Here is a 27729-nt window from a genome sequence, read left to right on the forward strand (position 1 = left end):
CCCAACCACCTCCCAAGGCAGTGCCCGGGCAGGGGAGCCTTGGGCAGGGACACTCAGACCGCAGCGGGGGAGCAGGGCCAGTGGAGGGGCTCTTGCTGCCACAGGCCTGGGGCAGCCAGGGGGCCCACGGCTCGGGAGGACTGGATCGCCCGTTTGCCTTAGAAATGCCATGCTCCCTGCCAGCCTCCCCTGCTGGTGGCCAAGTTATGACCAGGGCCACTGGGGCAGGGAGCGGGCCTGTCCACCCTGAAGCCACACACGGAGCACATGGCTCCCCCTGCCCAGTCCCACTTCATTGTGGAGCCTCCCTATACAGACACCCTCATTCTGCCTCAGAGGACTGACTCTAAGTCCCCCCTCCCCCTAGAAGTTGCTCCTCACTCTCTCGCTACTTGAGGGGTGTGGACCTGGCTGGCGTGGCCCGGGCAGGAGCCGGGAGGCAGTGGAGCAGTGTCCTGGGCAGGTGTCCGCCTTCCTCCAGACAGGACTGCCACTCACGGCTACGTCCCAGCTACCGGGCAAGGCCCGTGGTCGGCAAACTGCAGCTCGCAAGCCACATGCGGCTCTTTGGCCCCTTGAGTGTGGCTCTTCCTAAGCCTTAGGAGTCCCCTAATTAAGTTCATAACAATGTACCTACCTATATAGTTTAAGTTTTAAAAATTTGGCTCTCAAAAGAAATTTCCATCGTCGTACTGTTGATATTTGGCTCTGTTGACGAATGAGTTTGCCGACCACTGGGCAAGGCGGTGCAGAGCCAGGCCGACCCGAGTGGCACCGAGGCTTTTACCCAGGGTGTGCGTGGTCACAGGCGGCCTGAAGAGGCAGGTCGGGTCCTCTGCCTGGACAGGAGGCCAGGAGGCCAGTGGCCACTCTCGGGACTCAAGGGTCTCCAGAGGCCCCCATCAAGGGGACTAACTGGGTTACCCCCAGATGTCCCCCAGCCTGTGGGTGGCAGCTGTACCCCTCAGTAGCACTAATGGGGGAGCTCTGGGGAGGAGGGAAGGGGGGGTCAGGGGTGCTGGTTGCGGGGTCCTGGCCTCTCCTAGCTGCGCAGTCAGTAGTCCCAGTTTGAGAACATTTCCTGGCTCCATTCACTTGATTCTGGGGTGGATCCCTAGTGCCCGAGGGTGTCCCAATCCTCAGCTGGCCCAACCCAGCCTATCACACCGCGGTGCCTGGCCCTGAACGGCTCCCCAGTTCCTAGAAGTTGCACCAGCTCTTCTCCACACCATTGTTCACCTGTGATGCGGCCTCCTCCAGGGAGGCCTCCGTGAGCCTCCCACCCCCGGGCCTAGGTTCTCACTATCCATTCCTGGCCCAGGGGGTTCAGCGTCAGGGTCCGGAGCGTGGACCCGCCCAAGAGGGCGGCGATGGGCCGGCGCGGCCCGGCGCCTTGGGGGGCTGCTCTCCCCGGGACGGATGCGACTGCGGGCCGCGCCTCGGGGAGTTGGGGGCGAGGCGGCCGAGGGGCGGCGCGGGGACGTGCGGCCTGCCCCGCCCCCGCCCCCGCCCCCGGCGCAGCCAGCCGAGCGGCGAGCGGCGGGAGCGCAGCGGCGGTGACGGCGCGGGGAGGGGAAGGTGGGAGGGACCGCGGCCGAGTCAGCGGAGCCGAGCAGAACGCTCCGGCCACGGCGGCCACCGCCAGGATGCTCCGGCCCTCGGGCCGCCCCGCCGCCAGCCACCCCCGCCGTCCCCGGCGGCCCGCGCTCGGCCCGGGGGCGCGGGAGCCACAGCCGGAGCCGGAGCCGGAGGCGGGAGCGGCGGGCGGGCGCCCTGGACGCGGGAACGCACGGTGAGCGCCGCCGCCGGGCTCGCGGAGGACCCGGGGCCGGACCGGGACCGGGTGGGAGGACTCCGGGCGGGGAGCGGCTGTCCGCGGTTTTTCGGTCGCGGCGTCTGTCCGAGGGGCCAGGCACCGCCTAGGGCTGCGCACCCCCAACTTGGGGAGCTGAGGAGTTAACTTCCAGAGGCCGGTCCCCCCTCGGCCCCCAGCCTCCGGCTGAGCAGCGCCGCCCGCGGTCTGGCTGGCACGGGCGAGGGTGGCCGTGCTGGGAGCCCCCGTCCTGCCTCGCGTCGTCAGGGGCCGGGGGCGGGGGGGGTGCGTCCGGGGCCCGCAGTCCCGCCTGCGTCCGGCTCCCGCCGTCGCTGGGACACACCCTCGGAGCTGGGCAGGGCTGGGGGCCCCGCTGGGGCTGGACAGGCGGGCGGGGTCGCGCTGGGCCGGGCGGGGAGGGGGATCTGAGCGCGGTGGCGGGGCACCGCGGGCTGGGGGTGCCCGAGACGCGTCGACCCCGCCCTGGGCGGCCAGGCCGGGCCCTGCGGGCGGATCGGAGGCGGCGCAGGCGGGGCGCAGTCCGAGGGCGGCCGCCAGCCCGGGGAATCCTTTCAAGTTCTAGGTCTTCTTTGTTGCGCAATCCAGCCCGGGGGCCCTGCGGCCTCATTGGCCGGGGGGCGTGACGTCACGCCGGGCCCGCCCCGCAGACCCTTCGGAGGGAGTCTTCTGGGCTGTGGGTCCCAGGCCTGCGCATCTGCAGCCTGCCCTTAGCTACGGGGGCGCAGGCGGGGAGCTCCTCCCGGAAACGCTGTGGGGATGCGTTGGCTGTGATGCAGGAGAAACTTCCCAGCCCTGGGTGCGGACCCCAATGGAGGGGCCCCAAGTGTCCCCTGTTCGTGAAGAAGGGGTGTGATCTGTGGGTCACCACCTGGAGGAAGGGGACTCCCTCTCCCCACAGAGCCAGCCCCCTGTCACTCTGAATCCGGAGATCTTGGTACACACGCCCCACCCTACCCTGTGCCATTCATCTCCCATCCCAGGGCCGCCATGCCCAGGAGTCCTGGGCCCCAAACCGGCCCTCACACTTCCCTCCCTGTTTCGCACTGAGCTGCAAGCCTCAGTGTTCCCCTCTGCAGTATGGGCACAGGAGGGCCCACCCTGCAGAAGTAGGAGGCTCAGAAAAGCCATCTTAACTTGAGGAATAAATAATAATAATAATAATAATAATAATAATAATAGTGACTTGTTCTTGAGCATTTGGGGGTTTGAGGGGTCAGGATGTTTTTGTTTTTTTAATTTTAGAGAGAGAGGCAGGGAGAGAGAGAAAACCGTGGATTTGTTGTTGCACTTATTTGTGCATTCACTGTTGCTTCTTGTATGCGCCCTGACCGGAGGTAGAACCTGCAACCTTGGTGTATCTGGACGAGGCTCTACCCAACTGAGCCACCCGGCCAGGTCTGAGAAGCCAGGATTGTTATGTCAGGCAAACTGAGTTTGGATCCTCGCTCGGGCACATAATAACTTGGGCAAATGGTTTTACCTTTTTCTGCCTCTGTTTGGCCATCTTTAAAATGGGGATGATGACATTGTCAGCGCACAGAATCACTGGAGGTGCTCAGAGGGTGGAGTGTGCCCGTTCCCAGAAAGATAACTCCTCCCTCCACCCACAGGGCACGTTCCCCTGCCTGCAGACAAAGAGCCCTGCCCTGCAGCGAGGCACCCTTATGCCAGACAGGGCATCCCCTGGCACGTGAAGGGGTGTGCCAGTGGGAGCCTGTGGCTCCTTCCCCACCCCCTCACCAGGGCCCCAGGGTCAGACAGAGCTGTGTGGACACCTCAGGGAAGGCCTCCCATTGGCCCGCAGCGCAGCCCCGTGCAGATGGGAAAGGGTGCTGGTCCACCCGCTGCATGCTGGATCCAGTTTCCTATCTGATGACGAGGATCACTGGTGACTGCAGCCTCTGGACCACGGGAGCACCCACACTGCCTGCTCTGGGCCCCCAGCAGGCTGCCAGGCACCCCATGGGGCTGGGGGCAGCCTGTGGCCGCGTCACCCCCAAAGCTGGGCTGTCCCAAGTGCTGTCAGGGAGTCGGCGTGTCCGCCTGCAGGTCTGAGGGTCACCCACACCGCCACACTCAGTGTCTTAGCCCCTAAGAGGCAGCGCAGCGAGCTGGGGGGCTTTGGTGCAGCCGTCTGCATGGCAAGAGCCTATTAAGCGCTTACTGTGTCCGGCTCCACGCTAAGCACTTCCCTGAATAGCTCATTGACTTCCCACAAGGCTTTTCCAGGTAGGGACTGTCGTGCCCAGCTTACAGATGAGAAGACAGAGGCCTGGCGGAGGGAAGTAGCTGGTGGGGAGCTGGCTCTGGAGTCTGGCAGCCGGTCTCTCACACTGTGGCCTCTGCGTGCTGAGGTCAGGGAGGTTTGCTGAGTAGCGGGGTGGAGGGGCCGACAGGCCACCGCCTCCCACGCTGGGTCTGGGATGGGGAAGGGGAGGCCATGCTGCACGCAGACACCTCATGTGGAGAAGGAAGTCCCGGCCCCAGAAGTTCCCAAGCCCCCTGGGGTGTGTTCCAGTGGACTCCCCCCGCCCCGCCCCCCCGGGCCAGGGCTCTGGGCAGGCCCACAGGGACACCGTGATGAATGAGACACATCCCTCAGGTCCCTCAGGGTCCGGGGCTCAGGCCACAGACAGACCAGAAGAACCTGGGACCAGACAAGCATGGGGCCTGGCTGCTGGGGGTGTGTCCTCTGCCCTGAGCTGGACTGGGCCCGACTGGGGCCCTGCAGTGGCCTGTCCCTCCCAAGCTGGAACCAGTCCCTGGGGGTCACGTGATGTGTCGGGTACAGTAGGCACCCATGGGTGTTGGACCAGAAGTGCGGCCAATGAGATTCAACAGGCTCCCCGGCGAGAAAGGACCAAGTGTAGGCAGAGCACACAGTGGGCCTTCACGGAGCGGCTGCTTCTCCCTGCGCTGCCTGCTCCAGGCTGTGGCCAGAGGAGCCTGTGGGCCGGCACTCCCTGCGGGAGGCAGCTGAGGGCTGTGGGCTGGAGAGGGGGCGGGAGGGACCTCTGCCCAGCCCTCCAGCAGATGCGGCGCCTCCCAACACGTGCCTCCTGCCCACCATCCTTTCTCCTGGCTCACGTCCAGGCCGTCGGCGGTTCCTCTTGGGTCAGGGCGTCTGTGACGTGACACTGCCCACCACCCAGAGCGCCACCATGTGTAAGACGTGCCCACCCAGCCTCCCCCGGAGGAAGTCTCGTCCCGTTAGGTGTAGGGCGTGAGCAGGGACCTCACTGGGACCCCGCAGCTGGGGCGCGGAGCCTGTGCAGTGCGGGACCAGCTGGGGGCAGACCCGGGCAGCACAGGCGGCCCTTCCCCGGGGTGGCCATGGAAGTGGTCAGCAGGTCACCCCTCCCTCGCACGGGGGGTTTAGGCGACTCGGCCTCCCAGGCACATCCTCGTTTTGCCAAATGAAGGGGACAGATGCTGCGGGAGCCTTGCCAGGGCTACCCTGGGACCTGGGGACGTTTGCTGGCGAGAGAGCTTGTTGCCAGCCTGGGCCTGGGCACACATGGGGCAAGAATGCCCTCCTGAGCCAGCCTGCTGGTTCCCTGAGGGCACAGATGGCTGGGAGGAAGCCAGATTCCTCCCTTCACCAGGAGCGGCTGGAAGTGAGGAAACAGGCACTTATCAGGCACCTCTGTGTAGTCCCCTGGGGCCGGGGACACGGGCAGGAGGCCAAAGAGAGGAGAGGAGAGCAGCCCAAGCCAGGGCAACAGGTGATGGCACCTGGGGGCACCTCCCATCTCCTCCCCAGGACCCCGATGCCGCAGCCACAGGGAGAGCCTCTGAGCCTCACTGCCCCCCGCCTCAACCCCCCCCCCCCCGCAGATGCTCCTGGTCCCTGGTGTCCCCAGGCCGCTGGGTGTGAGGGCAGCCACCCCGAGCCAAGGCCTGGCTGCGAGGAGGATGCCCCGGCCGCCCGGCTGTTCCCGCCTGCACCATGAGTGAGGAGCAGCGGCCGCCTGGCAGTGCCGTGGGCTGGCTGGCGTGCGGGGGCCTCTCCCTGCTGGCCAACGCCTGGGGCATCCTCAGCGTGGGCGCCAAGCAGAAGAAGTGGAAGCCGCTGGAGTTCCTGCTGTGCACGCTGGCGGCCACGCACATGCTCAACGTGGCGGTGCCCATCGCCACCTACGCCGTGGTGCAGCTGCGGCGGCAGCGCCCAGGCTACGAGTGGAACGAGGGCCTCTGCAAGGTCTTTGTGTCCACCTTCTACACCCTCACCCTGGCCACCTGCTTCTCCGTCACCTCCCTGTCCTACCACCGCATGTGGATGGTCCGCTGGCCCGTGAACTACAGGTGAGCCCCGCGCGGGCGCGTGCACCGGTGCCTGGTTCCCGGAGGCCCGGTGAGTGACGCGGCGTCCCTCTGTCCCGCCCCCTCCCGTGTCAGGCTGAGCAACGCCAAGAAGCAGGCGGTGCACACGGTCATGGGCATCTGGATGGTGTCCTTCACCCTGTCGGCCCTGCCTGCCGTCGGCTGGCACGACACGAGCGAGCGCTTCTACGCCCACGGCTGCCGCTTCATCGTGGCCGAGATCGGCCTGGGCTTCGGCGTCTGCTTCCTGCTGCTGGTGGGGGGCAGCGTGGCCATGGGCGCCGTGTGCACAGCCATCGCCCTCTTCCAGACGCTGGCCGCACGGGCGGGGCGCCGGGCGGGCCGCCGGGCCTTCACGGTGCCCACCATCGTGGTAGAGGACGCGCAGGGCAAGCGCCGCTCCTCCATCGAGGGCTCCGAGCCCGCCAAGACCTCGCTGCAGATCACGGGCCTGGTGGCCACCATTGTCTTCATCTACGACTGCCTCATGGGCTTCCCCGTGCTGGTGGGTGAGCCTGTGGTTGTGGGGGGCTCTGGGGCAGGGGCGCTGCGGGCATTAGGTGCTTGGATCCTCACACCCAATCCTCTAGGGGGCGGGCATCACCCCCATCCTCACTTTAAAGGCTTGGAAAACGAGGTTCAGAGAGCGACAGGACTGAGGAGCCAAAGTCAGGACGTGGTGGGACTTGAGCCACCTCGGGGCCTCCTGGGCCCAGGGCCTTCCCGCCACGTCACAGGGGACTTTCCCACCTGAGTGAGGCCCAGTGGGCGCAGCAGGCATGAAAGTGGGGTCACAGCTCCAGGTCCGAGGATGTGCGGAGTGAGGCTTTGGTCCTGCACTGGGCGGCCAGGCAGGCTTTGGATGCCTGCTGGGGAGTTGGACTTCACCCCAGGGGCTAAGGAAGGTCACGGTGAGGTCTGGCCGGAGGAAGGCTCTGCCAACAGGGTCCAAGTTCCATAGAAGCCAACTGGGGTCCCGCCCGTGAGGCCGGGCTGGGCCTCCCCACCGTGGGCCTCTAGCCCCGCCCCCTGAAGGGTCTGGAGCAGGACAGGGACAAGGACCAGCCAGAGGGCTCGCCCAAGCCGCTGGGTGGGGCTGTGCCCTGTAGACACAGCTCAAGAAGGTGACAGGTGCGGTGGCAGCCTCACAGTCAGGGTGCAGTCTCCAGCCACCTGCGGCTCCACCTTCAGTGGGCCCAGCATGCCCCCCCCCCCCAGGGATGGGGTCCTCCTGGGTTCAGCGGAGCCTGGGGTCCCCGTCCCTGTGCTGAGGGAGGGAAGGAGTGTGTATGAAATTGTACCCCCAGCTTCTCTTCAGGGCAGGGAAGGGGTGCCATTTATGGAGCGCACTCCATGCTGCAGGCCTGGTACAATGCCTGGAAGCTTTGCCTCACCCAATAGGGTGTTCTTGCCAATTTCACAGATGAAGAAACTGAGTCCCGGAGAGGTTCAGTGCCTTTCTGAGGGGCACGCAGCTCGCGTGGCAGAACCAGCGTGATGTCTGCACTGTGCCTCTCCCTCTGGTGGGGAACAGTCACTCTGGGTGGGGGGTGGGAGTGGAGGAAGGAGGCACCCTGGGCAGTGACCCAAAGGCCACCTGGCTGATCCTTGTCCCTACATCCCAACCCTCTGAGCCTCTGAAACTTCTCTGATTCTCGTCCTCTGGGGCCTGAGGCCTAGCCGCCCCCCCCCCCCCCCCGCCCCCAAGCAGGGCAGGGCCGAGGAGGCCACGACAGAAGTGAGCAGGACAGAATGGTCCCTGCACTGGGGGGCTGGAAATGTGGTTCTGCAAGCCTGTTTCCTCTTCCCAGAAAGGGGGTGGGAACCCATGCCCCGCACTGTCCTCAGGCAGTCCGAGGGTAACGTGCGGGCAGGCACGCCCAGGGCTGCTGGCACACAGTGAGAGGCCAGGCACACTGGGCAGTGACTGGGTACCTTGGCAGCCAGCAGCTCTCAGGGGCAGGGACTTCCGCCCTCACTCTGTGCCTCTTCCCTGCCCCAGAGTCTAGCGCTCTGTCTCTGACACCCCCTTCCTCGGGCAGATGGGCACAGCCATGCCACCCAGACGGGAGGCCAGTCTGGGAGGGGACGCGGTGGAGGGTCCTGCCGGTGCCAGGCGAGCGCTGTGCCCACAGGTGGTGAGCTTCAGCAGCCTGCGGGCGGACGCCTCGGCACCCTGGATGGTGCTGTGCGTGCTGTGGTGCTCCGTGGCCCAGGCCCTGCTGCTGCCCATCTTCCTCTGGGCCTGCGACCGCTACCGCGCCGACCTCAAGGCCGTCTGGGAGAAGTGCACCGCGCTCATGGCCAACGACGAGGATTCGGGCGATGGTGAGGCTACCCCGAGGGTGACCCCTGAGGAGGGGGCATCTGGGTGAGGTCACTGGAGTCACTGTGATAACAACTGTAAGGTGGCCACCCCATGGCACTGAGGTCCCACCGTCAACCCCAAACACCCCCTGGATTACTCCCGAACGCGCTCGAACCCCTAAGGGACCTCAGTGTCCCTCCCAGGGGGCATTCTCTGTCCCACTTGCCTGCCCCAGGCAGGGCTGTGCCCCAGACTATGTGCTCTGAGCTGCCAACCTCAGGGGTGCCCAGCGGCTCCCGCAGACCCAGGGCCTGTCTCCCCGGCAATAGCCATGTTATCCTCAGCCAAGAGCTTGCTACGTGCCAGGCACTGTCAGCCCCTGTGTGCACTTAGCTCCTGAGGTCACACCCCCACCCACAAGGAAACTGGCTCCCCAGCCCCAAAGCTGGAAGGTGGGGAATCAGGATCGGTCCCCAGGACCCGGCCCTTCCTCTTCCCCACTAACCAGCCCCCGGCCCTGTGCGTGCCTGTGGGGGACCCTGGACTAGCTCTCAGATGCCCCCAGTCTTCCCTGACCCCTGACCCTAAGCCTCTGCCCCAACCTGCAGACACCAGCCTGGAGGGGGGCCTGCCCCAGGACCTGGTGCTGGAGCGCTCCCTGGACTACAGCTGTGGGGGCGACTTTGTGGCCCTGGACAGGATGGCCAACTACGAGCTGCCCCTGGAGGGGGCCCTCCCCCATCTCTACCCGCTGGGGCCCTTGCAGGAGGACAAGATGCAGTACCTGCAGGTAGGGGCGGGGCGGGGCATCCTGTCCGGTCCAGGGGCCTCTCCCCTCTGAGCGCATCTCCTGCCTGCCAGCTCAGGGGGGCTTCACCTCCCAGATGGGCAGCCCAGGGGCGGACCTGTGCAGGTGGGCGTCCCAGCCCTGCCCCGTCACCCTGTGCTCCGGGAGAGTGTAGACCAGGCGCTTGGTATTTCCTTGGGGCTCAGCGCCTCAATCAAGGGGTCCCCTCACTACCCAAGGCACAGGTGACGCTGAGCCTCGGACGGAGGGATTGACACCTGCCCTTAGGTCAGGTGTGGGTCGTTGCTGATCCGCAAGGCGCCCTGCCCGCGTGGGTCCCTATTGACTAGGCGGCACCCCGGCTAACCCGTTGGTCCCCACAGGTCCCGCCCACGCGACGCTTCTCGCACGAAGATGCGGACCTCTGGGCCGTGGTGCCGCTGCCCGCCTTCCTGCCGCGCTGGGGCTCCGGCGAGAACCTGGCCGCCCTGGTGCAGGCCGCTGGGCCCCACCGGCGCCGCGACGGCCCGCGGGCCCCCGCGGAGGACGCGCCCCCGTTCCGCCCGCGCCGCCGCTCCGCCGAGAGCCTGCTGCCGCTGCGCCGCCCGGGGCTGGACGGCGGCCCGCGCCGCGCTCGCAGCTCGCCCCCCGGCAGCCCGCGCCGCCGCCCCGGGCCCGGCGCCCGCTCGGCCTCGGCCTCGCGGCTGCCCGACGCCTTTGCGCTGACCGCCTTCGAGCGGGAGCCGCAGGCGCTGCGCCGCCCGCCCGCCCCGCCGGCCCCCGACGCCCCGGGCCCCGCCCCGCTCGGCGAGGACGCGGCGCCCCCTGGCGGCCCCGGCGCGCAGCGGAGTCCCGGGCCGCACCCGGCCGCGCATGCGCACGTCCGGCCCCTGCAGCCGGGCCCGAGCGCGTCGTGGGGCGAGCCCGCGGGCCTGCCCGTGGCGGGCGGCGGCGGCAGCACCAGCAGCTTCCTGAGCTCGCCGTCCGAGTCCTCGGGCTACGTCACGCTGCCCTCGGACTCGCTGGGCTCCGCGACCTAGGGCCGCCCCTGGGCCAAAGCGCCAAAGATGCCCGCCGCCCCCCAGCTCGGGGCAGGGCCAGCCCTCGGGGCGAAGGGGCGAAGCCTTGTCCCCGTGATGCGGGCATTGCCGGAGGGCGACAGCTGCCCTGGACGACTGTGCGGGGCACTTGGTCTGGGCGTGGGTAAAGGAGGCTCTGCACGCGCCCAGCGCTTCCAGGCGGGGAGCCCCAGGACAGGCCACCCCCAGACGGAACGGAGCCCCGCTCTGCAGGAAGGGGAGCCACGGACCGCCGCTCTCCACCGGCACTAACCCGTCCCGCCTCTGCGGTGGGGCGCGGAGGTCTAAGCACAGACGGGGTCTTCGGAGCCCAAGCAAGCTCAGAGCAGCCTCCCTGCCGACCGTCCTGCCTCTGCGTCCCCATCTGCGAGGCAGGCGACCAGGTTACTCAGGACTGAACAAGTGCTGGTCCCAGTGCTCTGGCCACCGAGCAGACAGGGCGGGAGAGGTAGTCTCCTGCTCTCTGCCCCTGGCCCCTTGGGAACTCACCACACACACCCCTACTAAAGCACAACTCACACATCCTCGCGGTTGGCACCACCCCCACCTTGCCATGTTATGTCCTCACTGCCTGTCCCCACACGGTGGCCACCTCTGTGACTACCACCACGGAGGCCGTGGGTCCCCGGTGGGAAGGACTGGAGCGAAGGAGGAGTGGGCTTTCTTACTCTGCCCCCCCTGCCCCATCCCCGCCCTACAGGTGTGGCCCACAGCCTCCCGGGTTCTGACAGGGTTCCCCCCTCTCCCCCCCTGGACAGGGCTCTTCTTTGCTCTCCCTCCTGGCAGACCCCGTGCAGGCCTGGGCTTTGGCATGGGCCCTGGGGAAGGGCCTGCTGGGTCTTCTGTAGGGGAAGCCCCTAGGCACAGGCTCAGGAGAGGCCCAGGAGCACCTGTGACCTTGAGTGGCAGACGGGCAAGTGCAGAGGCTGTCTGGTCCCCGCCCCAGCCTTCATGCAGTGGCCCCGACACACGAAGCCTGGACCAGGCGCGGGGCCAGCGCGGAGCCTGCCTGCTCACGTCCCCTCCGGCTCTGCCCCTGCCCCTCCTGTGGCCAGACCTCCCTCCGCACACCCCAGACTGGTCCCAGCCCCAGACTAGGCCACTGGGAGGAGGGAGGAGGAGGGACTGCCTGGCTCCATCTCTGCCTCAGAGGCCCCCGCAGCCCCTGGCTGTGGGGTCACCTTGGGGGATGAGCTGGCCACGGGTGAGCAAGGCAGGGGACTGCTGTCCAGCCCGGCCAGTACTGCTGTGCCTTCCAGGACTGACCCGTCATGAGGTCATCAGCTAGCCACTCCCCCCCCCCTCAGGCTGGCCCATTTGTCACTTTGGGGTTTTTACTTTCCTATCCAGCGGCAATACTTACAGGGGGACATGGCACCCCAGAGTCTCTCTAGTCCTGGTTTTTACAAAATAAGAAGAGGGAGGACCCCAAGCGGAGGGCCCTGGGGCCTGGACCCTCTCACACTCTGTGTGGCGTTGATAGCAGCCTGACCCTGGGCTTAGCAGGAAGGGGTTCTGTCCAAGCCCTGTTGGACAGCCCAAAGCCAGGGATCCGTTCATAGTTTCTTTTTTTTGACAACTAAGCATTTCTCTCTGTACAGACCCAATAAAACCTCCTGTGATTTGCACCTGGCATTTCTATGCTGGTTTCATGGAAACACCTTTCTAGAATCTAACAGCACCCCTGGCCACCTGCCCCCAGACGTGTATCTCCAATCCTCTACTAGTGCGGCATTCTTGGGGGCTGGGCTCTCCCCTTTTGACTGGCACGTGCGATGGCACAGAGTGTCAGGGGTCTGGAGCAGCGGGGTGGGCACCAAGGCCCTAATATCAGGAGCAGTCCCTGCCCTGGTGATGGCTTAGGGGCCGAAAGCCTTCGTAAGGTTGGTTCAGGAGGGCGACAAGGGCAGGGCAGTTTGGAGCCAGGGCGGCGGGACCGGGTGTGCCCCGTGACCATGCCCCTCGCCCGGGTTGGGGGTTGAAAGCCGCTTCCTGGGTCTGCGGTGCGAGGTCGCCACCTGGTGTCCGGAAGGGGTATTACGGTCACCAGCCACATCTAGGACTGTGGGAACCCGAGACCCGACAGACAGGCCGCCCCCAAACCGCTACCGCCCGGACCCCCGCCCCCACCTTCGCTCCGGAGACCCGGCTGGGTGGGGTGGAGGAACCCGGCCGCGCTCTCCCCGCGCTCTGATCGGTATGGGTTTTTAGCACACGAGCAAGGCAGGGCAGCCAAGAGCGAGAAGAGTTTTACACAAAGTTGGCATTTGTAGTTCAAAGAGACGCGCTTAAGTGGGCCGCGTGGGATAAATGAGAACCCGTTTCTCAGGTTCGCACTGTCTTTATTCTGCATTTCAAACTGGTGAGAGGAGGTGTCAAAGTCTCTTCCTGGGCACAGCCCGAGACCCCAGTCCCCCACCCCCAGGCTCCCCCTCGCGTGCTGGGGCCCCCGAAACAGATGCCCAGCCCTCCGAGGGCTGTCGAAGGACGTGGGCTTCTAGACGGGGACTCCGAGGAGCCGGGGTCTTTGCCGAGTGGGAAAGGGGACACGCCCACGGGAGGAGCTTGGCTTCCTTCCAGCCCCCCCCCAGCCCAGGCGCGACAGTGGGCTGGTCCCCCTGGAGCCGCGCGGGCGGGGCGTCGGGTGGGCGGGGAGGTGGGAGAGCATCTCGCGGCGCGAGGCGGAGCTCGGAGTGGGCTGCGGCGGCTGCGGGGCGGCTGCGGGCTGTGCTGCTCACCCGCGCGGCCCTGGGAACGCGCGCCCGCGGCTGGGGTGCCGCGTTGCGTGCCGAGGGGGTGGGGATCCCTGGAAGCAGAGAAGGCTCAGGGTGGGGGTTGCTGGGGCCCCTCGCCCTCGGGGCGGGCCCGGCGTGCTTTGCGCCGGTGGGAACCGGGCGTCCCCAGCCGGCTGAATGGGCCGGGGCGGGGCAGCGATTCTCCTCGCTGCGAGGGGTCTGCTCTGCGCCGCAGCCGGCTGCGACCTTCCCACCGCGGCGCGGCCACGGGGCGGGGGCGGGGGCGAGGGCGCGCTGCCGCCGGGGCCCTGGGCAAGGGGCGCGGCCCAGGACACCCCTCCCAGCCCCCTCGGGTGGGAGGAGCAGAGAGCGGGTCCTGCCTGAGTAGGTGAGGCTGGGGTTGGGGGTGGATTCTGCCTAAAGGCTCAGGCCCGGGCCCACCGAGGCTACGCTGTTTCATTGCGTTCTCGGCACGCGGCACCCTCCCGGCCACCCTCCCCGGACGTTTGAGGTCCCGGTCGTCACACGGGCGCGCTGCAAACTGTCTCTGCGCCGGCAGACCAGACGGGGGACCCCTTGAGCCCGAGGCCACGCCTGGGCCTTACCAGGGCCGCCACAGGCGCATCCCTGACCCCGGGCTCTCGGCGCCGTGACGAGACGCCGGCTGCGGTGCCGGGACGTGGGTGGACGGGCCGGGGAGACCGCCAGGGAGGAGGAGCCTGGCTGGCGGGCACCGCGAGCCGCTGGCGCCCGGATTAGGGGCCCAAATGGCGGGGGCGCAGGGGCCGCAGCGCGTGGGCGCCTCCGGGCGGGGACTGGCGCTGTCCATGGTGCTGCCCACCGTGCGCTCGGGCACCAGCGGGCAGCGCAGCCCGCCGCCGCCCTCTCCACGCCGCCGAAGCTGGCCAACGCCCGGCAGACAGCCGCGGAAGCCCGACGGGTACTCGGCGCCGCTGCGGACGGGCCAGAGCCCTGGGGAGAGGGGAAGAGGAGAAGAGAAAGGGAGAGTTGTAGAGAAGAGGGAGAAAGGGAGGGAAGAAGCGTGGAGGGGGAAGGAAGAGAAGAAGGGAGGGGAGGGGAGGGAGGCGAGGCCACCTGGACGTCCAGACCCTCTTCCACTCGGATTACCACTCCACAGCCCGCCGCCCTTGCTGCCTCCCGCCTCCAGTGGCCTGGGCCCCGCCTCGCCCGGCTGCCCAGTCCTGTGCCTTTTTCTCCATCCATCCCTCAGTTATCTGTGTGTATGCAGGGCTCCTCCCTCCAAACCTCCCAGGGCCCCCGCTACCTTGCACCGAGCTCTGGAGGCTTTTCATGTACTTGACGCTCAGCTCCAGGATGTCCGCCTTCTCCAACTTGCGTTTCCGGATCTGCGGTTGGTGGGAAGGGCTCTCAGCCGGGAGCCCGCGGTGGGGAGAGGCGAGGGATGGGTCGCACCACCCGCCACTGCGCCCGGGCTCACCTGGTGCGAATAGTGCTTCTCCAGCAACGACCGGAGCTGCTCCAGCGACACGTTGATGCGCGCCCGTCGCTTCTTCTCCATCAGTGGCTTGGAGATCTGTGGACAAGAGGCTGTGAGGGCGGCGTCACGGCCCTCTCGCCCTTTGCCCCCGCCGGCGGGCAGCCCCCCCCCCCCACGAGCTCTTCAGCACCCCGGACCTTTCGGAATCTGCCCGCAGGGCCCCCAGAGCTGCCCTGGGTCCCGGGCTCAGTGCCCATGTTGTCGTGTACGTGCCCGCGGGAGGCGGCCAAGCCTTTATAGGGCCCCTCGTTTACATGTCAATGAGGGGTCCTGGGCTCCAGGACCCCTGAGGGGGAGGGGAGGAGAGGGGGACACAGTGAATTCCCCACCTCCCTCTGCCCGACCCTCCTGCCGCCCAGGCTTCAGCTCTGCCCCAGGGCCCCTCCTCCCTCCCCAGCAACCCCCCTCCCCTTCCCCAGTCTTTCCCTTATCCCTCTCACCCCACCACTTCCCGAGTCTGGGATCCCCTCCAGGCCCATTCCCCCATGACTGTCCCCTCCCAGTGTCCCGAAGTTCTGGGCCCCGCCGCCAGGCCCACCTGCCTCGTCCTTGCTGCTCTTGCCTCTGAGTGTTCTTGGGGTCCCACTGGGGGTGCACGGGCCCAGCCAGCTCTGAGCCCCGCTAGCGATTATGACAGAGCCCGGGCCTCGGGCCTGGTGAAGATCTGATGAAGATGCGAGGCTGGGAGCACCCGCCCGCCAGGCCTCCAGCAGCTTCACGCTCCTGCCGTGCTGGCCACGCACATTAGTGGCCCTAATGTAGGGACAATGCAGCAATTTTCTGCCTGTGGCCACTCAAAGCCGGGCGCAGGCCGGGCCTGCGGGGGCCACACAGGGACATGTGTCCCATTAAAGCGTGCAGCCCGCCCGCAGGGCCACAGCCTCCCACTCCCCCCGGGCCTGGGGCCTGGGGCCTGGGCGTGCCAGGGCTGAGTGCCCTCCGGCCGGGAGGAACCACGCTCTTCCCTGGGGAGGTGGGCCTGCTGCAGCCTCAGCCGGCAGGCAGAACAGCCTCCGAGCCGGCTGGGTGTGAGGGCTGTGGGGCGGACTCAGGCTCTGAGAACCTCTCCCGCGTGGGAAGGCCTGGGGGCTTATTCCCACCGCCGCTGGCTCCCAGAGGGTAGGTGGGGGTGGGAAGACCACCGACCACCTGGGGGAGCGTCATTGCGGCTTTTGCAGGTCTGGGACCCCAACCTCTTCTCATCATTCCGGCTGGAGCTGGACACCACGGAGCTCAGTGAAGGAGGACCTGCCTCCGGCCGCTGGCCCCGCGAGGACTCGGCTGCAGGACTGGGTGTGGCCCCAGGAGCAGGACCGCAGGGGCTGTGGCTGACAAGAAGGCTGAGGTCGGGGGAGACACTGGGTTCGAACTCACGCAGCTCCCTTCCCTGGACTCAGCCTCAGTTTGTGTCTGTGCACTGGGGTTCCGCAGTGGAGCCCGCGGCAGAGGAATGAGCAGCGTGGCCTGTGCAGGGCTCCGCCGGGGAGTAGGGAATGGCTAGGTCTGGGTGGGCCCCCAGCTCCCCCCAGCGGGGCCTCTCTCCCCTCCCGCCCCGCCCCGCTCGGAGGTATTGAAGGCCCGGCCGGGACAGCCTCGTTCCCAGGCGCCGAGCGGCGAGGAGAACGGTTCCCCGCCTTCCTTTCAGGCGGAAGCTGCGGCTCCAGCGGCTCCAGGCTTCTCCTCCGCCCGGGCCGCAGGGACCACGGGCCAGATCCGGGCCGGGCCGGGCGAGCGGCGGGGCCAGGCCGGCCGGAGGGCGCTGGCACGCGCCGGGCGGCTTTGAAGCGCCGGGTTCGCCGGGCCCGAGCCGCCTCCCGCGCGCTCCGGCGGGGGCGGGGGCGGGGGCGGGGGCGGCGCGGTCCAGGGCGCCGCGGGCACAAAGGGAGCAGCGGAGTGTTCAGGGCTTTGTGCCGGCCCACGAAGCCGCGCCCCCTCGGGGCCGAACTCGGGGCGCCCCGTCGCGCGCAGGCTTCCAGCTGCTGCACATCTGCACCGACACGGGGCGCGCGCCCCGCCCCCCGCCCCCCACTTGCCGCCGCCCTCGGGCCGCGCGGGCCGCGGGCAATTTGTCCTCTAATTACGACCCCTCCCCGGGGACCGCCGCCGGCGCCTTTCAACTGCGGCGCATTAGCAAACCAATGGCGCTCGGCGGGTCCTCCGGCCGCAGCGGGAGCGCGGGCCGCCCCTCTCCAGAGTTAGGGCCCCGTAAAGGGGCCCCCGCGGCCCCCGGGCCCGCTCTCCTCTCCAGCTGCTGCGCGAGGACCCCGGCCGCGCAGGGTGGGGCCGCTCACGTGGGCGGCTCAGTGTTTCTTAAGCGGCGCAAGATGAACCGCAAAACGCTCTAATTCGCCATGTTCTGCTCTGGCTGCCGGGGCGAGGCCGGCGGGCGGGGGTCTCAGCCTCGCGGCCCGCCCCCGCCCCTTCCCGAGCCTTCGCGGCCCCACACCCCCTACCCCCACCCTCCGCACGTCCTCTCGCCGGGGTCCTCCCGCCTGGGCTGATGCCCCATCTACTTTCCCAGCTCCCCCTCCCCTAGGCTCAGGGCTCCCTTCCCGCGCTCATGGACAGCGTCCCCCACCCCTTCCCCACTTGACCCCAATTCGGCTCCTCCTGGGCGGCCACTTCCCCCTCTAGGTTAAAGGCGACGTCCGTGGAGAGGATCCTAAATGAGTCCATCAAGGTCCCCCCCACACACACACACACCCAGGCTGGGGACGCCATTCCGCCCGTCTCCCCTGCTGTGGGCCAGGCGGCTTCTGGGCGCCCTACGCACACCCGGGCAGGCCTGGCCCCCAAGGCGCGCAGGGGCCGGGGAGGCGTTTTCCGAGGGGGCGGTGCGCAAGGGTTCACCCCGAGTCCTCTCAGACTGCACTCAGGACAGAGCGAAGGGCATGGACCAACTTAGGCCGCGCTTCTGCAGGCTGGGATGTAGGCCACCAACCTCTTCCATCTTTAGGGTCTGGGGTCCCCAGGGCGCCTGGAAAGGAGCACAAGTCCAGGCCCAGCGCCAGGGAGGCCGAGGCTGCCCCGGCTCATTCACGGAACCAGTTCCTTCTGTCGCTGGGGAGGGCGCTGGGGGCTCCCAGAACCTCTCGGGGCCCTGCTGCCTCACGCTGGGCGGTTAAGGCGGAGAGTAACGGCGTCGTTGCCCTCCCTTCTCCCCTTTGGCTTTCTTGACTTTTTAAAAAAATATATTTGTATTGATTCCAGAGAGGGGGAGAGAGAAACATCAACGACGACAGAGAATGGTGGAAGAGCTGCCTTCTGCATGCCCCCCACGGGAATGGAGCCTGCAAACCCGGCACATGCCCTGAGCAGGAATCGAACTGTGACCTCTTGGGTCAGAAGTCAGCACTCAACCACTGATCCATGCCAGCCGGGCTCTGTTTCTTGACTTTGGCAACAACAACAAACAAACAAACAAATAAATAAATAGATAAATAAATAAATAAATAAATAAATAAATACATTGGAGACGGAGTCGGGTCAGGACACGAGGTGGGGAGGGGTTTCAGGCGTCGGGGACAAGAACCCTTTAGCCCTGGGCAGCCTCCCCCCTGGCGGGAGCCCCTTCCTTCCTGCGGCCCCAGGCCCGTTAGGCCGCGCCCACTGGAGAGTGTTGCAAAGGCCCCTTGGTGGGGGAACGGCCCCCCCCTCGCAGATGCATTTCAAAGCGGAATGGGGTGATTGCTCCGTGTAATTAACTGTGGGGACACAGCGAAAGCCCGGGAATGACTCAGCCGATTGTCTCCGGATGGGGTTGGAGCGGCCTCGATTGTTTAACTCTCTTTAGCTGGACGGGGACTCCAATAGCTCGCCGCCAAGGGTCCTCCAGGGGACAAAGGCTGGGACTGCGGCGAGTGCATCAGCACTGCACCCGGCTGGCCCGGCCCTGGGAGAGTGAATTCCGAGAGACCCCCATTGTCCCGCCTTTTGTGCCTCTCCCCAGCTGGCTCTAATCTTTAAATATTTACCCGGCTGCTTTGTGCAAGGCTGACTTATGCACTTTGGGCTGATGTGCTCGTAAATTACGCGTCCCTTACCCATTTCCAGAGAGGAGAGAGGAGGCTTTAATGCCTGGAGCCCAGAATGGCCCAGGGAGGGAAAAGAACACTTTCAGAGAACCAGGGTCCACCCCCACCCCACCCCTTCCTGCAGCCACCCTGGACAGCCTCACTCCCACCTTCAGTAGGAGGCCTGTGAGTGACAAGGAGCCCTCTAACAGCCACTGACTGGGGACCCACACACAGAGGTGGGGGAGAAGCCGGGTTCCCTGACTTGGTGCCAAGCTTGCAGAGGAGCAAACTTTTCACCCTGGGAAGCTGATGTGGGTTGAGGTGCTTGGTTAAGGCCGAGCCTTGCCCTTGCAGCTCCCTGCTCCGCCCCATTCTCTCTTGCTCAATCAAGTCATCCGTTGAAGAAAGGGAAGCCTAAGGTTATCTCAGCCTGCAGTTCACCTGGGGGAAGTCAAGGTGTTCTTAGGACTCTTTCAAACAGGAGGGACCCCAGCTGGTGGGCGGGGGGCTGGAGGGGAGGGCGGAGGGGAGGCGGAGGGAGGGCCCTGCCTAGGACCTTCCTGCATGAGAAAGCTCCTTTGTGCTGGCCTTGCAGTTTAGAACAAAACACATTCAAATGCTTATTTACAAAAAAAGGCCAGCGAGGCATCCCAGGGCGGAGCAGTTTTCCTGTATTTTCTCATATTTTGTGTAGGCTTGTTCCCCTGGACTGGGGGGGGGCACTGGAGAGCTGGGGGCAGAGTGGATGTGTTAGATCAGATCACTTTATTCTCTCTGTGTGTTCCTGTTTCTCTGTGTGTCTGTGTGTATCTGTCTGTGTTCCTGGGTTTCCCTGGGCCTATGCCAGTGCGTGGATATATGTGCTTTGCCTTCCTCCTCCGTCACTGGCCTGTGAGCCCTGAGCCCTGATAAATTCAGCCACTCCAGTGACTTTGAAAAATCCCCCATCCGTCCCACTCGACCGGCCCTATCCAGGAGGGGATTGCTCCCCCCTTTCTCTTCTACTTCTCCAAGATGGGGCTGGGAGGGTGTAAGGCAGCGGTTCTCAACCTGTGGGTCGCGACTCCTTTGGCGGTCGAATGACCCTTTCACAGGGGTTGCCTAAGACCATCCTGCATATCAGATATTTACATGACGATTCATAACAGTAGCAACATGACAGTTATGAAGTAGCAACGAAAATAATTTTATGGTTGGGTCACAACATGAGGAACTGTATTTAAAGGGCCAGAAGTTGAGAACCACTGGTGTAAGGGGAAGTGATGGGCAGAGGAGAGGGGTGGCCCTCCAGTTTGAACTACATGACTCTGCGCCCCTAGAGTGGGGGTGGTCCCTGGGGAAATCAGGGCCATACGTCAGCGTGGAGAGCGGAAGTCAATTGCCAGAGATGGAGGTTCCTGAGAGCAGCTCGCTGCCCCAGGAGCAGACTCACTCCCAGGACCGAAGAGGAAATGAGCGCCACCTAGTGGCCTCAAGGCTTCCTGGCACAGAGGGAGAAGTCCTGAGTCTGGGGGAGACCTTGATAAACTGGGGCAGAGGCAGGAGAGGGGTTCAACATAAAGCCCAGGCCTCCTTCCCACATGGCGCCAGCCTTCTTTGGGTTTTAAAACATTAACGCTCCTTTTCATTCTGACCAACCGAGTTGAGCACCTGCCTTCTGAGCACCATTTGAACATGGCGTCAGGCTCACGGAACGTTAGCGATGCCTGACTGTGAAGTCAGGATCCCCCGATTTTTACAGAAACATTTAACAGAAACTGTAAGAGATGATTTGCCCGAGGTCACAAAGCGGGACCGCAGCAGCACCGGGCCCGGATTCCAGCCCAGGCTCCATCCTTCCCTGAACCCAGCTGCCCAAACGCCGGGAGTCCTGACAGGTCCTGTGGGGACAGAGGAGGATAGGGCTTGGATGACGGCAGCTCGCAGCCCGCCCGGCCTCAGGGATGTCTGGCCCGCTACCCAGGGTTCCAGCTCCCCTGGGGCCTGTCCCCTATCCTGCCACATGCTCGCTTCCTCCTGCCTCTGTGCCGCCCTCCCCCCTTCCTACCCTTAGACGCCCTTGCTCTCATTTCCAGCGGCAGGCAGGCAGGCTGCCGGTTCCCCAGGGCCCCAAGGCCTAGTGGCAGCATCTCTCCCACCCAGACTCTTCACCCGCGGCCCTCCCACCCATGATCCCTCCCTGGGGTCCCTCTCTCTCCATCCTTACTTGCTGCTGCCCCACTCCCACCCACCAGTCTTTTCTAGTCCTTTGTTGACGTGTCTTTCTCCTCCACCATTGCTTCTTGGCTCCCGGGGGAGAGAGGGGACTCTTAACCCTTTAAAGGACAATTTCTGATTATAAAAGTAATTTAAGTTGCCCCGCCGACGTGGCTCAGTGGTTAAGCGTCGACCTATGAACCAGAACAGGGTTCGATTCCCGGTCAGGGCACATGTCAGAGTTGTGGGCTCGATCCCCAATGTGGGGCGCGCAGGAGGTAGCGGATGGATGATTCTCATTATTGATGTCTTTCTCCCTCTCCCTTCCTCTCTGAAATCAATAAAAATATATATTTTTAAAAAGTACTATAAGTTGATTGTGGGCGATATGGAAAATACAAAAAACCTATAAAGAAGAAAATCGAAGCCGCCCGGAGTTTTACCGTCGGAAGATAACCGCTCTTAGGTAACTTTGGCTTCTATTTCACTCATTTTCCCAGGCTCACGGAAATGATTCTGTTCTGCCCAAGTGAAATCAAGGTCACATTGTAAGGTTCTGGTTTCTGCCTCTTAAAAAAGTCACATAATCCTGGTTGTTCCGCCATCGGCCAAGTGGGCGGTCATCCACGCTTAGGGTGCCCAAGGGCAGTATCCCCGAGGCGGCGCAGCGTGGACTCCAGCCGGGGGAATCACCGCGCTCGGTCCCCGCGTGCGGACCCCTGGACGTGGAGGATGGGATCCGCCCCGCTAGCGGAGGCAGGTGAGAATTTTGGGGGACGAGCGCGGGGCCGCCGAGCGTGGGGTCGCTTCGCATTGCAGGGGATTCTGGAGTTTGGGGGAGACTTCGCCGCCGCGCTGGGTCAGTAAGTCTCCGGGAGGCCGGCGGGGCGGGGCCGCGAGAGGGGGCGGGACGGACCCGGGAGGGGAGGGGCCGAGAGGGGCGGGGCCGAGGGCGGGGCGCTCCCGTTAAATTCCGGCCCCAGCCCGGCGGCGCGGCGGTATCGCGAGAGCTCCCGGGCGGCGCGCGGCTCCCGCGGCTCTTCCCGGCCGGCGTCCGCGGCGCGGCGCGCAGGCGCGGCGGGCGGGTTTCCCGGGGCTACAGCCGGCGCCGCGCCCGCTGTCGGCCGGCTGCGCCATGGCGGGCGGCGCGGCGCGGGCTCCGCCGGGCTCCGAGGCGCGGCTCAGCCTGGCCGCCTTCCTGCTGGGCGCCTCGGTGCTGGCGCTGCCGCTGCTCACGCGCGCCGGCCTGCAGGGCCGCACGGCGCTGGCGCTCTACGTGGCCGGGCTCAACGCGCTGCTGCTGCTGCTCTACCGGCCGCCGCGCTACCAGGTGCGGGCCGGGCGGGGGCCGGCGGGCGGGCCGGGTGGGCCGGGAGCGGGGCTCCCTCCGCGGAGCGCTCCGCGGCCGGAGTCACCCGGTGGCAGCAGGGGCCGCGCTCGCCGGGCTCGGGGGCGTGGGGCCCGGCCCTCCACCCGGCGGGGCGGGCGCAGAATTGCAGTTGGTGCGGTTCAGCAGCTGCGGCAGACGCGCGTGGGGTGAGCAGGGAGCGAGCTCACGAGTCCTTTTACGTAATTGAAGGTGTGGGGACCGACCTGCTGGCACGTCTGAGGTCAGGGGCCCCGCGGTGCCGTGGACGGGGCCGGGCGCAGTCCCGGCTGCTCGGACCAGACTCGCCGCGGGGACCTGGGAGAATTGCCCCAATAAATTAGGGTCACGGTTTACCCACAGCCCCGAGTAATAATAGCAGCAATAAGCGATAAAGGCAGCAAAAACTTACGTGGCATTTACTCTTCAGTGCTTTTCATGGTAAGCCTCAAGGCAATTCTAAAAGGTGTTATTATCATACCTATTGCCTAGATGGGGAGACTGAGGCCCAGGAGGTTAAGGAACTCGCCCAGGGCCACACCGGCAGCCAGCGCTGGGCTCGGGATGTTAACCGGACCGGGTGCGAGCCGTGGCCTGCGGGCCCCAGGGAGCAGGGTGTGTGCTCCAGGACAGCCGGGTGAGGGCTCCCCCCGGTCTCTTTCAGATCGCCGTCCGGGCCTGCTTCCTGGGCTTCGTGTTCGGCTGCGGGGTGCTGCTGAGTTTCAGCCAGTCTTCTTGGGACCACTTCGGCTGGTAAGAAGGCCTGTGGGAGCAGTGGGTTTGAGGCTCGGGCGGCAGAGCAGAGGACAGTCGTGGCATTCCATCTCTGGCTGGCTGAAAGCTGCCGGCCGCGAGTTTGACATGCTTGGTGGGGTCCTGTGGAAACCAGGTGTCTACCTTCCACCTGGATTCCTGCATCTCGGGCCTTGAGAGCTTGTGCCCACTGGTCGCTTCTGTTGCAGGCAGAAGCGGGTCTCCCTGGCACCCTCCCCACAGGTGCCCCCACCTGCAGCGGCAGCTGCTGGGACATCCTGGGGGAGGGGAAGGGGGGGCGCCCTGGCTGGCCTTCACAGGCCTGTTGCATCTCATTTCTATTAGGTCACAGCTAGTGCATCCCCCGCGGCCAGTCTGGGACTCGTCCCTACACTCTAGTTGCAGTCCCTTGAGCCTTCTAGTCCCTGACCTAGATATGAGCCAGGGCTGCAAGGTAAAAGGCGTGGTCTCCTGTTATCAACACGGATCCATCTAATTCTTGGTTGCTGGAATTGTTTCTTTTTTTTTTTTAATTTTTGTGTTTGACATGCATTACTACTTTATTTTGCTAGTTCCCACTTTATGCTTTACTGTGTGTGGTGCCATTTCAAAAAGGCTGAAGGACCCATATGCCTTCCTGTTCACTTGTTTGTTGGTTGGTTGGTTTGGCCTATGACATTCAAAAGCGTAGTCCCTTTAAAACCGCCCTTTCTGCCCCGACCGGAGTGGCTCAGTTGGTTGGGCGTCCTCCTGGTCACTGAAAGGTTGCTGGGTGCAATACCGGTCGGGGCACATGCCCGTAGGGGGTGTGCAGGAGGCAGCCGATCCACATGGATGTTTCTCTCTCTTCCCCTCTCCTCTCTAATAAATAAATAAATAAATAAATAAATAAATAAATAAATACAAGCAATAAAGAATCGTAAAAAACCATAAAACCCGACCACTGCCTGCAGGCCTGAGGGAGTAGTGTGGGTGCCTGAGGTCCACCCTCAGGCGGGACAGCGGGACTTCCTCAGGACTCGGGCATAGTTTCACAGCCCGGATCTGCGCTTGGACCCATGGCGATTCCTTCGCCCCAGCTGACCTCTATCTCTTTTTTTAGAATTTCCTCCCCCAAAAGTTCAAGTGTAACCTCGCTCTCCTTTGCTGTCAATAGGTACATGTGCTCCCTGTCCTTGTTCCACTACTCGGAATACTTGGTCACGGCGGTCAACAACCCCAAAAGCCTGTCCCTGGACTCCTTCCTCCTGAACCACAGCCTGGAGTACACCGTGGCCGCCCTTTCCTCCTGGATAGAGTTCACCCTCGAGAACCTGCTCTGGCCAGGTCAGTGCGCCCTGCTCGCCCCGGGCGGGGGTGGCTTCCACGTGGGTGTCCATGCGGAGGGGGGGCTCTCCCCTCGGACCTAATCTCCCGGAGTGATTTCCGCAGACCTCTGTCCTCACTAAGCTCTTTATAGAGGACGGACTGTGCACCTGCTTCTGGATGTTCAAGTCGAGGGCACGGTGACCTCTTGCTTTAAGCCTTGCAGCGCGTAGTGCGCCCTCTGAGACGAGGCCCTCCCTCTGATCGCTGTCATCCTAATTTCCCCGTCGGAGGAGACTTGGATCCATGGCTTTTCTGTGGCTTGAGAAATTCCACAGGGAGATTTTCTTAGCAAAAGCCACTGCGCCAGGAGCCTGCTCCCCAGGTGAACTGCCCGCAGCAGAGTAACCACATGTATGTAGTCCCAGGAGTCAGTGAATGGCCAGAGCGGGAGCGCCGGGTCCTGCTGTGTTTCACTTGGCTGTCCTTGTCCCCAAGGGAAGGACAGGAGCACGTGGCAGGGAACGTGGACGGAGAGCCCCTCAGCTCTTTGCCGTGATGCTCTCTCTAACTGGGCTGTTGGCACTTCAAATATATTTTTTATTGATTTTTAGAGAGAGAGAGAGGGAGGGAGAGGGATCAAGAGATAGAAACATCGATGAGAGAGGAACATCATCGATCAGCTGCCTCCTGCACGCCTCTTACTGGGGATCAAGCCGCAACTCAGGCAAGTGCCCCGACTGAGAATCGAACCAGCTACCTCAGTTCCTGGGTCAACACTCAACCACTGAGCCACACCAGCTGGGCTGGTTGTTGGCACTTTAAACGGATGAACAGCACAACTTAGGGGGATGTGTTTTGCTTATACTTACATTTTAACCTGATGACAAATGCTGGTGCCCAGCCAGCGAGGTGTGGTCCCCGGTTCCTGTCTTGGAAAAATAGATGCGTTTTAAGCATCCAAAGGGAGAACTCAGCAGTGCGCTTGTCACGTGTCCCCTGCAGAACTGAAGCAGGTGACCTGGCTCAGCACCACGGGCCTGCTGATGGTGGTCTTCGGAGAGTGTCTGAGGAAAGCCGCGATGTTTACAGCTGGTTCCAACTTCAACCACGTGGTGCAGAATGAAAAGTCAGAAAGCCACACTCTGGTGACGAGCGGGGTGTATGCCTGGTTCCGGCACCCTTCTTACGTGGGGTGGTTTTACTGGAGTATCGGAACCCAGGTAAAGTATCAGAGGTAACCCTGGCCGCCTTTAAGTTTCCTCCAAATATTTTTTTATTTGACATATAATTCCCATACCCATAAAATCCACCAGTTCAAAGTGTACTATATATTTCTATTGATTTTTAGAGAGGAAGGGAGAGAGAGATAGAAACATCAGTAATGAGAAAGAACCATGGATCAGCTGCCTCCTGCACCCCCGCTACTAGGGATGAGCCGGAAACCCTGATGTGTGCCCTTGACCGGGAATCCAATTGTGACCTCCTGGTTCATAGGTCAATGCTCACCGACAGCCATGCCGGCTGGACACCTCATCTAATTTATTTGGAGGGTCTCGCGCCCTTGGCGGGGTGTCCTGTGGACCTGACAGAAGCAGGTGCCGCTTGTGTCCACAGTGTCCGTCCCTCTGACCCTGATCAGCCTCATGTCCCCCCCGACCAGGTGATGCTCTGCAACCCCATCTGCGGCGTGGGCTACGCGCTGACGGTGTGGCGCTTCTTCCGGGACCGGACGGAAGAGGAGGAAATCTCGCTGATCCACTTCTTCGGGGAGGAGTACCTGGAGTACAAGAAGCGGGTGCCCACGGGCTTGCCCTTCATAAAAGGGGTCAAGGTGGAGCTATGACCCCCGGGGCGCGGCGCCTCCCACTCCGCGCAGCCCGGGACAAAACGGCCTCCGGTGGGCCACTCTGCAGGATGGATTCTCTTAATCGCTTTATACTCACCATTTCCTCTTTGGGAATATCCCTCAAGACCAAAGGTCCGAGGCCTTAGGACCAAAGGCCCCCCTCCCCCAACTTCCTGGAGCATCTGTTCTTGGGCTGAATCGAGAGCTGGGACGGGGATGAAAGATGAACAAGGAGCGGATAACAGCACTATCAGCAGCGCGCTGGGCGGGCCTGGCCGCAGGAGGCCTCCCTGCACTTGGGCTGTAACCGAGCCCCCGCCCCCCTGGGGCAGGTGGACTCATTACTCGGAATCAGGTTTCTTCCCCAGGAAGGGGCGTGGGCACCAGGGCTTTCTAGCGTTAGAGATACATTTTAACCGAAAAGATAACATTTTACCCGAAAACAGAGCAGCACAGCCCTAACCACCTCCTTCCCATCCTCCGTGGGCTGGGCGCATGAGCATCTATCCAGTTTTAAGCCACTTCCTGATAAGGCTCTCCATGTATTTATCCTATTGACACACCTGTTTTATGAATGGCAGTGTGCGTGCAGAGGGGCTCGGTGTTTACGGCCCCGACTCTTACTTGGCACAAAGGAAGCATCCACACCTGGCCAATTGGCTTTGTGTTACCCGGGAGCCCCGCCCCCATGGCCTCCTGGCCTCCCCCAGTGGGGCTGTCATCAGTGGCAGGCATGACCGAGATGTGTCCTTAGTCCTTTGTCCAAGAAACGGTTCCTGGACGCCTGCTCTGTGCGAGGCCTTGTCAGACGCTGGGAAGTACTGCCCTCCATCGATTTGGGTTCTATTTTTTACCATAGCGTGTAGTTTTGTGTTTTGATTCAAATCTATTCACTTGATTTCTATGTTCCGTTCTCAAAGTTTCATCGTCCCTGATGCCACTTCAAACTGTCTTCCAAAGGGGTGTGAGCGCTCGCACAGCTGCACAATGCAAGGCGACTCATGAAAGTCTTACCCAGAGCAAACAGTCCCGATGAGAGTTAGCCCTGCTTCTGTCTTTCCAGTTCAGGGAGAGGGGTTGGCTGTAGGAGTCAAACATGAGCTGTAAGGACCCTCCTTTAGTTCCGGACGAGACAGGAGCGTGGTCTGTGAGATCCTTCCGTGCAGGGCGGCGGCGGCGCTGGGACCGCGGCGGAGCCAGACCTGCGGCCTCCGAGGAGCCACTACCTTTCCGTGCCTAGACCTCCCCATCTAGAATGGGGCCAATACCGCCTACCTCACAGGGGTGTTGTGAAGACTCAGAAGAACGTCAAACGTTTTTAATGCTTAGAGGACAGAGGACATTGTGGAATCTGTACTGTGAGTTGTGCAAAAATGGACATTCGGTTAACTGTACCAGATGCTGGAAATGTGTGCAAAAGAGCATTTTACCAACTCAAAATAGTATTAATTTCTAGATTTCACGGCCTAATTGATCCTTTCGTCATCATATACCAAAGAGGCGTGCGGGTTCGCGAACTGCTGGGGTGAGACCCAGGGACCCGCCCTGGGCCCGGGGAGGGCTGTGCAGTCAGACTGGCCAAGGCCACTGCTGGCCTGAGCCAACCTTGTTCCCCAGACCGTGCTCCGTGAGATCAGCTCCACTTAGTAGGACTGCAGG

The 27729-nt window shown here is 63.9% G+C and overlaps 3 protein-coding genes across 6 annotated transcripts; 2 read left to right on the forward strand and 1 right to left on the reverse strand.

Annotated features, from left to right (window-relative positions):
• Positions 1–1566: 1566 nt before the first annotated feature.
• On the forward strand, positions 1567–10431 carry GPR153 (G protein-coupled receptor 153). 3 transcript variants are annotated; one of them, XM_059691458.1, is made up of 7 exons: positions 1567–1792; positions 5404–5559; positions 5672–6139; positions 6233–6662; positions 8293–8485; positions 9074–9255; positions 9603–10431. In XM_059691458.1, exons 3-7 carry the CDS (start codon positions 5784–5786, stop codon positions 10290–10292), a joined length of 1851 nt encoding a protein of 616 aa, XP_059547441.1. In that variant the 5' UTR covers positions 1567–1792; positions 5404–5559; positions 5672–5783; the 3' UTR covers positions 10293–10431. The 3 variants fall into 3 exon arrangements, with proteins under 3 accessions (XP_059547441.1, XP_059547439.1, XP_059547442.1); XM_059691456.1 differs by lacking the exon at positions 5404–5559; XM_059691459.1 differs by lacking the exon at positions 5404–5559 and having other exon boundaries at positions 9636–10431.
• A 2628-nt stretch (positions 10432–13059) lies between these two features.
• Positions 13060–14650, reverse strand: HES3 (hes family bHLH transcription factor 3). The gene is made up of 3 exons (XM_059686141.1): positions 14526–14650; positions 14352–14433; positions 13060–14038 (listed from the first exon to the last, which is right to left on the reverse strand). Exons 1-3 carry the CDS (start codon positions 14604–14606, stop codon positions 13668–13670), a joined length of 534 nt encoding a protein of 177 aa, XP_059542124.1. The 5' UTR covers positions 14607–14650; the 3' UTR covers positions 13060–13667.
• A 7141-nt stretch (positions 14651–21791) lies between these two features.
• On the forward strand, positions 21792–27527 carry ICMT (isoprenylcysteine carboxyl methyltransferase). 2 transcript variants are annotated; one of them, XM_059691462.1, is made up of 5 exons: positions 21799–22127; positions 22828–22916; positions 24073–24242; positions 25227–25444; positions 25885–26211. In XM_059691462.1, exons 1-5 carry the CDS (start codon positions 21933–21935, stop codon positions 26065–26067), a joined length of 855 nt encoding a protein of 284 aa, XP_059547445.1. In that variant the 5' UTR covers positions 21799–21932; the 3' UTR covers positions 26068–26211. The 2 variants fall into 2 exon arrangements, with proteins under 2 accessions (XP_059547446.1, XP_059547445.1); XM_059691463.1 differs by lacking the exon at positions 25227–25444 and having other exon boundaries at positions 21792–22127; positions 25885–27527.
• Positions 27528–27729: the final 202 nt, after the last annotated feature.

This window comes from Myotis daubentonii, chromosome 3 (assembly GCF_963259705.1).
Source record: "Myotis daubentonii chromosome 3, mMyoDau2.1, whole genome shotgun sequence".
Classification (NCBI taxonomy): domain Eukaryota; kingdom Metazoa; phylum Chordata; class Mammalia; order Chiroptera; family Vespertilionidae; genus Myotis; species Myotis daubentonii.